The 11,873-nt window shown below is 38.7% G+C and overlaps 1 protein-coding gene across 1 annotated transcript in view; it reads right to left on the bottom strand.

Moving 5' to 3' along the window:
- Window positions 1-550: 550 nt before the first annotated feature.
- LOC145405103 (uncharacterized protein KIAA2013 homolog) overlaps window positions 551-11,873 on the bottom strand; it is a 458,993-nt gene continuing 447,670 nt past the window's right edge. The window contains exon 15 of the mRNA XM_080276618.1: window positions 551-835. Coding sequence (XP_080132744.1) covers window positions 817-835 — 19 coding nt within the window. The 3' untranslated portion in view covers window positions 551-816. The remainder of the gene's footprint in view (window positions 836-11,873) is intronic.

Below are 11,873 nucleotides of genomic sequence, written 5' to 3'. Positions count from 1 at the left end.
AACAATCCTTTTTACAGCAATTCTGAGCCACTAAATACAAAGTCTTATTAAGTATCAGAAACATGTATAGGCATGGTTAGGTTAACAGAAAATGATGAAAGGGGCATAACAAGAAAAAAACATGTACCATATAGACAGACCTGAGACGGGATTGCAGTAAGGGTTTCTGAGGCAAGGGGATGGAGAGTGTGTGATCTCCATCACCTGGGATAACTCCTTGAGTAGGGCCTCATCTTTGAATCCCTCAAAACCATCAGAAACCACAGATTTTGCACCATTACTGTCAGAAGAAACCAGTTCAGGTACAGAATAACAAAGTTTTTTAGCCAAAAATTGTGCGATAATGGCAGGAGAACAGATTTTCATCTGGCAGTGATACCCAAAACTGCTATAACCAAGGGAACACTATACATAATAATAGCTATTTTATTACAGTGCATGATGAAAAACAGTTCACAAAAGATCTGCGAAGACTGGTGACAAGTGTGAGAAAAGTAATTAACAAACTACTGAAGACAAACTGAAAATACAGTGATATAAAACTTTTCAGTTGACCTGAATTGGGAAAAGATATGAATGGATACTTGCAGTACAAAGACTTAAGATGTAAGGACACATGAATGATGATGTATGAAATGAAACTCATGGTCCAATGAAAGATGACAGGGTTAAAATCCCAAAGACTAATGTGACTGAAGCCTTGGGATGCTAGCCCAAAACTTGAAGATCATTACATAAGAACTGGACAAGTTATGGACTGTACCACTGTGGCTTCTGCTGTCTTGAAGAGGACCTTGAGTTGTATCTTCAGGGCTGCTAAAAGTCCGAAAGTTTTCTGTGGAAGATGAACATTTATCACTAAAGTGAGTGACAATTGTGAAGCAACAATCTTCATTAAACTGTAACCCTAAGCTCATGGATCAAGGCTGATCCAAACAATTCACCATGTCACCGTTCCATCATGCCATGTCAACGTTCTGTCAACCATACTGTGTCTTCACATCACCTGTCACAATTCCATCCACTTCGCTTTCAACCTCTAAGTACACATGGAGCCTCACAGATTAAAGAAACCTGCATTAATTTCACTGGTGTTAAATGAAGAAAACGTGCTGAACTCAAAAGTGGAGCAGTTATGGATACATAATGCCTTGAGGAAAAGATAAACTGAGAGTGAATACTGGACACTTTACAAGGAGCTGGAAGATGATGATAAATTTTTTCAAATTTTAACTACTGTATTTGCTACAAAAGATAAAGTGAGATCTTCTCAGGAAGAACACTAGTTCAAGTAGCAGGCCCTCTGCTCTCCACTGTAAACAGTCAGTGAGTGACAGACAACCGTGTCAGAGTGTTCTTCACACTACCAGTAATGTCCTGGCAACTGTTCAATTCAGCACTGTCTCACTGCGTCAAAATATCCTTCCTGAGAAACCGTGTAGCTGGTAGGTGATGACGACCATCATTTCACTTGTGCTGCCTACTTCTTCCTTCACATCTATCATTCTTTTTCTGTGTCTGCCCTCTGCTCTTCCTATTTCTCCCATCTTTACTGTCACTTTTTTTTTTTTCTTCTTTCCTTTTTAGGTGGCATTACATTAAGTGACAAGCCTAATGGTTTCCTGTAAGCCAGGAAACCATTTATAATGCTGGGTGGTACCCATATAAGCAACCCATACATGTTCCCTACATGTCAACAAGCAGGTTGGTGGAAGGTTAGTGGCTCTCCCCTTAAAACAATTAACTCAGACAAACAGCCACCCCTAATGGGATCATGGCATCTGGCTATGAACAGATACAGTCAGGTCCCACTATTCACAGGGGTCACGTACCAGAACACCCTGCGAATGCTGAATTCCGCAAATAGTCCAAACCTTCGCTGATCTCAATGTTTTAGATTTTGCTATTAACCTCTAAACCCACTATAACACCCGTAAAAGCATTTTATGGCACATTAATACTTCCTAAAATGACAGTACAGGATGATACACAAGCCTTTCTGGGTACAGTGCACTGTATTCACCATGCAATGATGACAATGAGAGATTGCCATGTGCTGAACAGTACCGTACATACTAATACAGGGTAACTGCACAGTTTAACTGTATAGGACAGTATTTCTCACTGGGAAAAAAAAAAAAAAAAAAAAAAAAAAAACTATGAACCACTAGAAACAGCTGATGCTGGGAGAAGCAGGAAATATCTTGAAATAATTTCCCACCAAAATCCGCAAATATGTGAACCCGCAAATTGCGGGGGCTGACTGCAGATAGAAACCGTGACGGGGAACCGATATGTGCCAAGTAGGTGATGGTGATGAACAGTCTGGTGTGAACAGGTCACTTTAATTACATGGAAGAAATACTGACATAATGGTGATATGACACTGATTTGATGGTAACATGATGAATAGTGTGAATTAGCTTTTAAGTTCATACTTAGCAGCCCGTTCTTACTATGACAGTAATGGTGACGCTGAAAACTGAAAATAAGATGAAAGACTGTGAACATGGCAACAAAGTTCCTGTGTGAGTGTGCTTCTGCCTAATATGAGGGTTGGACAAAGTTAGAGACATAACTGTCACATGTGAAGGTAGTCAAAATATACCACAGCAGTAAGCTACCTAACAAGTATTGTAAACTCAGTGACAAAAGTTTATTATTTCAATGAATTTTCTTCTTACATTAAGTATGTCTGTCATTTTTCGTTCTGATGCCTATCAAAGAAGATTACCTTTATGTAGGGAGACATACCATGTCTCCTTCAGCTTATGAATATTAGCCTGTAAAGGAAGCAAGATGTAAAAGAAATCAAACATTAGGCCAATTTTTGTCCCTGACAAGAAATACAGACAAATGAACATGTGTGTACACAATACAGTATAGGAATGAGGCTGATGCAACATGTACTCGTATAATTAAGGGGAATATACAGGGTGATCTGACAGAGTGTCTAAAAGTGAAGGAAAGAAAAGAATGAGAGATGGAAGAATGAAAACTAGGTTGAAAGGAGTGGAGTACCAAAAGATGGGTGGCTTGGAGGGTTGGGAAAGGAAGTGAAAAGTGATAACAGAGAAGTTTGGATTTTTTTTTTTTCTTTTGCCACTCCAGATGAACTTAAACTGGCTAACATATGAGCATGTTAAAAATGTGGATTTTAAATTACAGTGGAGCACCACTTTTCGCGCCTAATTGGGTCCAAAAATAATGCGCGAAAGTGGAATTAGCGAAAGTTGGGGCATTGTCTTTATGGCAAAAAGGCTAATTGGTTCCCGGTTATCCTAAAGTAACATCAGATTTTCATTTTCACTTGTAATACAGTACATCAAATCACTATTGTACATTGCATTGTGAGATACAAACAATAAAAACTGTACAGTACACATTATGTGAGGAGAAACATACCACAGAGACCAGGTTGAGGTGTTTAATGGATGTTGGGGGTAAGTATCCGAGGCGCGTGGCGGGCTTATTTAGCCACGCCAGACATATTGGCGCCACCTCTTGCTGCCTCGCTACCACTCTCTCTCTCTGCCTCCTCAGATGCAACTTGATGCATTATTATACTGCCGTTTCTTCACTCCAACACGATACTCTCTTTTAGCCTTGGCCTTTCCTCCCGACTTTGAATGTCCCGGCCACTTTTTATCACCACCACTGCCTCCCGGCCCTCCCCCCACACCACCAGGCTCTCCCCCCACACCACCAGGCCCTTTCCCCACACTACCAGGTATAGTAGAGGCCACTGAACTGTGAGAATCCAACACAATGGAGCTAGCACGCTCGTACACAATGGCGGGAATGGGTGGACAGAGTGTTGACATGACGTCATTCAAGATGGCAGTGGGTTGTGGGTGGGCGGTGCAGGAAATTCAAAGTTCAAAATATTGTCCCAAACCCAAAATTTGTGCGCAAAAATCGATTTTTTTCAAGCAAAAGTGGATGTTAGGGAATATTTGGTGCATGCCGCGAAAGTGGATTCCATGAATCCTGCTGTAGCGAAAGTTGGTGCACTACTGTATGCAGATCAGTCTGAAGGTCTTGGTCCCCTTGAGGGCCACAGTGTATTCTTGTGTTACAAAATTTCCTAATACAGTATTTTCTAAAGCCAATATATTCTATGGAGTCATTTTCTATCAACTTTCTTGTACTGAGCAAATCTAGAGCCAATGCATGATAAATATTGGAATTCAGAAGCAACTCACTTGCTACACACACACCCAGAGAAGTTCTTGTTGGAGTTTTGGTTGAAACTTGGTTGTTACTCTGTTATCCCCATTTTAGCTGTCTCAGTGCTTCTGAAAGTTTCATATACACCAGGGTCCCAATTAGCACATGATCAAATAGTGCGATTCCCAAATAGTGCGAACTGTCTCTAATATCCACATCTCAAATTAACAATGCTGGTGAAGCCACCTCAGCAGAAGATGTGATTACTGCAGCATCTATCGAGGATGCATTACAGGAGGTGAGACAAGAGGAGGTTACACCGATGCCAGCAACACCAGAAACACCAGGAGAGCTCTCCATAATGCAGATCAGCCGAATGTTGGCTGCTGCAGACGACTAAATCCTTTGGCTGCAGCTCAGTGAGGAGAAATGGGAAAAAAATGGTGTGTTTTCAACTCGTGTTTTATCCCACTTATCGTTAACCCCTAAACCGCGGGACTGTTTTGCTTTGACTTGCGTGTCCCGCAGGCATATTCGCGCTCCAACAGACTCTAAAAATATTTGCCAAAAATCAGTTATTAGTCCTAGAATATTAAAATTACATATGCATATGGCACATACCTTCAGCTTTCTCCTGGGATGTTTGTTGAGCCTTCGTCTAGTACCGTAGGACTTGTGGAGACCTCTGATGTTCGGTAACGAAGTCTCCACTTTACACTTCCCAACAACCCATAATATGATTACCACAGCCTGATATTATCACAAGAAACACTATTCTATGATTCTCAAATAGTTTGGAATCCATACTTCAAAAAAAAAAAAAAAAAAAAAAAAAAAAAAAAAAAAAAAAAAAACACTGTGAAAGCAATGAAAATTACGAGCGTGTATGACCTTCCCACTTGCGATCGTTCGCTGCTGGTGTTCTGTCATTTATTATTCATAAAAACACTCACACTTTATAATTCTATTACTATATAACACTTACATATATCTACAGTCTTTATCCATAAGTTTCCTTCAGTAATAGTAGTTTATTGTCAACGTAGACATTCCATTTCTATTTCAGTAAAATACGTAGCATTCACTTTCTCGTCCTGTATACTAGCGTTGAGAGTGAATCTGTCACTTTCACCTTCACTTTCATAACTCATAGTATTCATACATGCTAGAGTGAAACTTTCACTTTCATTACTCCTAGTATATATACTCGTACTGTATTCTTATATTACTACTCATTTACATTTCTATTTACATTCTCTATTTTATTTACATTATTTACATTTCTATTTTATTTACACTGTGTTAGGCATTGTCACTTGCAGTAACTTATAAAACTATTTTCCACTGTTCACTTATATTTACATTCATTGCTTTCATTTCCTGTTTACACATTATTTACATTTCCACTTGCACTGTTTTACTCACCAGAAAGATCGTAGTCACTCTCTATCATTTTCAATGACAAATTAGCCAGTTCACGTTCCACAGCAGTCACTTAGCGTGAATCCGACGTGCTTTCACCTTGAAAGACGACAGTAAACTCAATACAGTGTGGTGGCCAGCCTAGGGGAAGTGCAATGCTGCCAATGTCAGCCTGGTGACAGCTGCTAATATATATGCTATGAAATGATTGGCAGGAAATCTAGACAATACATAATAAATTAGGTAGTTCCAGGTGCATGTAAATATCATTTAGGCTTCTCCCTTCCTTTCTTATATATATTTTTATTACGAGAATAGATTATACGGCAAATTTCAAGGGGAAATAAACAGCGAAAATTAGCAAACGAGTGCACGTGAGGTGTTGTCAGGTGATAATTAGCCAATTCCAGGTGTATGATTAGCCAATTCCAGGTGTATGGCACTATCACTTACCTTATTTCTTTTTTGTATATATTATTTGGTATAAGAATAGGGCATAGGGCTTATTTCAATGGATGAAATCAGTGGATAATTCCATGGAAGATTTACTTAGCGTAGCACGGCCGGGCAGGCGAGAGGAGAGGGTAATGGAGGAGAGGTAGGGAGGGGAGTCAAGAACGGGGAGAAATGGCTAAATTGTCAACAATGGATGGGAGTACAGATGAGATTAGGAGTGGTGACTAGTGTTGGACATTGGCAGTACTGATAGATGATACAAGCCACCACTTGAAAGCCCAGGCGAATTCAAAATAACACAGAATCACAAAAGTGACGCCCCGCGGTATGATCCTTTGCTCCCAAGCGTTAAGGGGTTAATCGTAAGAGCTAATATTCTTGTCAGACAATTTTCAATCTTTCTATTATCGTTTGCAACAAACTGCATGTCCGTATACACTCCAAGCCCGGAGAACGATCTAAGAGAATACAAGGTGTGTTTTGATCGTCTAACGCCAGAAAGACCCCAGAGAGATGGATATTTCCACCAAACAACAAGATTTTTTTCCGTACAAATTAGGATTACTGCCACGTTACATCATCACAATAATTACAATAATAATAATAAATAAAACAAAAAAACACATCTAGCCAGTCTTGTATGGTTTTATTATGATATTCGTGTTTACGCTAGGCTTTTGCGAAACTAGGAATAAGAGGAAAATCATTACAAACTTTATAAAACTTCATGAATGACTTTTATTACCGCTTTCCTTTTTATAAAACTTACTTATATAATGTCATGAGTTATTTAATAGAATAGCTGCACAGTTTCAAACCGCTAATGCGCTTAGCATATGACTTCTTTGATTATAGCAAAAATATCACTAAATCACTTGTATTTTATCACAGTGATTCACAGTATAACATAAAATATCACTTTCAACCATTCTAGTAAGATATTAGTGCGATTTGTGTGTTTATTGCTTCGTATTATTTACGAGAGAGAGAGAGAGAGAGAGAGAGAGAGGGGGGGAGGAGGGCAGCAAACCAGTTTAGCCCAGCTCATCAAGGGGTACGAAAGTGAGAGTGGGGGGGGGGGGAGGGCAGCAAACCGGTTTAGACCAGCTCATCTAAGGTAATTGTCAGTGTTTAAAAATTTAACCCCTAAAGTTGGAGTCACTCATCCACCCAATGAATTTTTCCCCATAAGTTATGTGTTTCAATTAGCGCACTATCAAATAGCACGTGCTCTCACATCCACCATAAAGGCGTGTTAATTGGGACCAAGGTGTACTTGTCTCTAGGATGTTCAGTAGCATAAGCAGCTCCATGTACAAGATGACTGCTGCTTTGCTGTTAATGTGAATTAACCACAGATACCCCAATTAGTAGCAATAATGAAATTTATACCTTAACCTGCACATATATTAGTACTTAATAAGTACTCATGTAAGGCCATCTACAGCAGCCTACATTCATCTGATTGATCACCATTTTAACTTTTTTTTTTTTTTTTTTACTTTGAAATACAGTAAATGTTTATGAATACACTCGCATGTGGTAAGGCTTGAAGGAAACAGATATGGTTCCGCTGGCTCTGTTACAAAAAACAAACTACTGAGGGGCAACTATATTAATTTTGCAAAACATTTATATATATATATATCATCATCATCATCAGCCATTATAAGTCCACTGCTGAACAAAGGCCTCCCCCAACCTTCTCCACGAATTCCTTGGCTGAGCCAATCTTTGCCACGTTTTCCCTGCAAATTTCTCTATCTCATCTCTCCACCTCCTGTCTGGCCTTTTTCTGCTACGCTTACCATCTCTTGGTGTCCAGTCAGTCAACCTCTTGCTCCATCGATTATCCCTTGTTCTTGCTACATGGCCTGCCCACCTCCATTTCTGTTCTTTTATAACTTCTATAATATCTTTGACTTTAGTCTGCTCTCTCACCCAAGTTGATCTTTTCCTGTCTCTTAAAGATATTCCCAACACTGACCTTTCCATTGTTCTCTGACAGCAATTAATTTATTTATTTTCCATTGATTTTGTCAGTTTCCAAGTCTCACAACCATACGTCACAGCTGGAATTATACATTCGTTATATACTTTTCGTTTCATACAAACTGGCAAGCTACTTTTCATAATGTCTCTATGTTTACCGAAAGCTTTCCATCCAATTGTAATGCGTCTTTTTATTTCGCTATCATTATCTTTCGTTAATTTTAGTATTTGTCCCAGGTAATTGTACTCCTCAATTACTTCAAGAATTTCTCCACTTATTCTTATGACGCTCTTTGGTGTTTGAAGATTAAACATTACTTTAGTTTTACTCTGGTTCATCTTTAGCCCTACTTTGAGACTTTCTCTGTTCAGGTCATTTAACATTTCTTGCAACGTCTCTGCTTTTTCTGAGATTAGGACAATGTCATCTGCAAATCTTAAATGGTTTAGCTTTTCTCCATCTATGTTTACTCCTTTGTTTTCCCAGTCTAGCTTTCTGAAAATACTTTCTAGGCATGCTGTAAATAACTTTGGTGAAACTGTATCTCCCTGACGCACGCCCTTCCCAATCTTAATTTTCTCTGAGTCCTTATGTAATTTAACTGTAGCGGTTCCCTCTTTATATATGTTTTCGAGCAGTTTTACAATGTTCTCATTCACTCCTTGTTCTCGCAATGAATTTATACTTGCTATGTGCTCCACTGAGTCGAAAGCCTTTTCGTAATCAACAAAACCTAAGCATAGTGGTTTATTATATTCTGTAGTTTTCTCAATTAGCTGATTCATTGTGTGCAGATGATCAGTGGTCGAATACCTGCATCGGAATCCTGCCTGTTCACGAGGTTGATTTTCCTCCAAATTTGTAGCTGTTCTGTTTGTAAGGACTTTAGTGAAAAGTTTGTAAATGACTGATAGCAAGCTAATGGGTCGATAGTTACTAAGGTGTTTTGAGTCGCCTTTTTTATAAAGTAGAATAACAATTGCATTACACCATGTTTTGGGAGTTTTCTTCTGTTTTATACATTGGGTAAATAAGTGAGCAAGCCTATTTTGTACTTCTGCTCCTGCATCCAACAGTAAATCTGCTACTATTCCATCTTCTCCCGGAGCCTTCCCTCTTTTCATATTTTTAAAAGAAATACATATTTACTTTGTCTGATGTTATCTCAAGTATTTCACTTCTGTCAACAGAAAAGTTAGCTATTGGTACTACTGTCTTTGATCCATACAGTTCTTTGTAAAATTCTTCAACTTGCTTCAGCATCATATCTCTGCATTTAATGGCTTCACCGTTTTTGTCTTTTAGTGATGTAATTTGTTGCTTTCCAAGTGCCATTTTATTTCGGACCTGTTTCAGACTTTTTTCCTTTTTTGATGGTTTCTTTGATTTGATCCATGTTTCTCTTTCTTTTTTCTTCTCTTTGTCTTTTGTTGATAAGCTTATTTAATTCTGCTCGTTCTATTTCATCTTTCATTGTTTTTACTTTCATTACCTTTCTTTTTTTCATAAGCTCAAGTGTCTTCTCTGAATACTTCCCGGCTTTGGTTGTATTAGGTTTTGCTACTACCTCCGCTGATTCTTTTAGGACTTTTGTTAGTCTGTCATTCAACTCATCAATGTCACATTCAGCATAACTGAGAGCCTGAAATCTGTTCCTTATTTCCAACTGAAAAGCTGCTTTGTTTTCGTTGACTTTTATTGGGCATATCTTTTTGTCTTTAATCATCTTCTTTCTTTCACTTTTGAAACTGAATCTTGCTGTGCAACCCACCATTCTATGGTGACTTCCAATATTTACTTTGTTGATAACTGTGACGTTTGTGATTGTGTTATTCTTATTCGCTATAATGAAGTCGATTTCATTCTTTGTTTCTCCATTTGGGCTTATCCAGGTCCACTTTCTCCCTGTTCTTTTGTGAAATATGTGTTCATTATTCTCATGTTAAACATTTCTGCAAAGTTTACCAACATTTCTCCTCTTTCGTTCCTTTCTCCCACTCCAAATTTTCCCATACATGTTTCTCCATTTTTTGATTTTCCAACTTTTGCATTGAAGTCTCCCATGAGTATAGTATAGGTGGTCTTTTCTTCTTCCATAATCTGGGAGATGTCATCATAGAATGTTTCAATTTCTTCATCTGAGGTCTGAGAAGTTGGTGCATATACTTGTATCACTTTCAGGGTATATTTTTTGCACAGTAAGACCTCACTATAACAGACTACTTGGGGCCCAAACCATTCCGAAAAATGCAAAATTCCGATAAAAGTGACATCCAGACTTCTCACTACTAATCCGGACTTTTTCCGATATATCAGATACTAGTCCGGATCGCATGAACGGTTTTTGAACTGTTCTGACTACCACTGCGGTACTGTACTGTGTTATACCTTCACTACATTAATCTACCTACCTATCTATCTATTGCCAGATGCCATAATCCCAAAAGGAGTGGCCATTTGACTTTGAGTTATTTGTTTTACGGGGAGGGGCACTAACCCTCCACCAACCCACCTGTTGACACGTAGGAAGCACGTATGGTTTGGTTATATGGTTACCACCCAGCGTTGTAAATGGTTTCTTGGCTTACAGGAAACCATTTGGCTTATTACTCAATATAAAGCCACCTGTAAATGAAAGAAGAGCAATAAGATGTGACAGGAAATATGGGAGAACTAGGAAGAGAGGAGGGCAGGCACAGAAAAAGAATGTTACAGGCTACTGAAGAAGTATGCAGCACTACATCAAGTGAGTGTATGATGGTCGCCACCACCTACCACTACTACATTAATCAAATGGTATAATATATATACAGTATAACAATACTGTACTGTGCACTGATAAACATGTCTTATATTTACCTTATTGTGGTGAACATAGCTGAAGTGGTCAGGCTGTCTGGTCTGCTTCTGACTTTATCGGACTTTTTCCAATACACTATATAGGAATTTAGTCTGGTAGGTCCTAGAGTCCGATAAAAGCGAATTCCGGTCTATTGAAGTCCGTTATATTGAGGTTTTACTATATATATATATATATATACAGTACAATCCCAGCTATCCGGTATCCAGACAAACGGAATACTCAGAACAATGGGAAAATTCAAGGGCTGGTAAAAATGTCAGTAAGTTATAACTGTGCGCCAATTTGAATGGACCGCCAAACCGCTGTTTGATTGTGTCATGCGAGGCTGGGTGAAGTCAGACAAAGCGAGGTGAAGGCATTTCCGGCTAATGTAAATCCCTAGCAAATCCTCTTAACCACCCCTCCTCTCCCCCTCTTTCCCCTACTTGAATTCAGTCATCCTCCACACCCTCCAAAAATCACCAGTCTGCGTTTTGCCACCAGACAGTAAACAAGCTCTCTTGCTATTGTGTTCCTCTAATAGACGGTAATTTGTACACTCCAAAATGCCTAAAGTGCAAACTAAACGTAAGCGTATCGTGCTTACCTTGAAACAGAAGCTGGACATATGCAACAGACTTGAAAAAGGCAAACATTATAAAACACTAATGGCTGAATATAAATGTTAATAGGAATGAAAGTTTACTTTGTTGGAAGAAAAATAAATAAATAATATGCCTGCATTTCATACGAACATCATTTATTTTATTTTCTGCAAAACAGCTGAGTGGCAGGTGAGGGGTGGAGTGATGGAGGTCAGGTGGGGAAGAAGAAGAACAGTCGGAAACGTAAACAAACTCACGTGGGGGCACAGGTGTCGTGATAATTCTACAGTGCAGTCTTAACACATCATCAGTTCACTAATAAATGTTCAAGCTTTTATTTCTTTATTTCATTTTTCAATTTTCATGAGTACAGTAAATATAATGA

The sequence above is a fragment of the Coenobita brevimanus genome, chromosome 65 (assembly GCF_032717465.1).
Source record: "Coenobita brevimanus isolate Jiangsu-jjx chromosome 65, ASM3271746v2, whole genome shotgun sequence".
NCBI classification, from domain to species: domain Eukaryota; kingdom Metazoa; phylum Arthropoda; class Malacostraca; order Decapoda; family Coenobitidae; genus Coenobita; species Coenobita brevimanus.
Note: the sequence above shows the minus strand (reverse complement) of the source record. Positions and strands in the feature narration are given on the sequence as shown.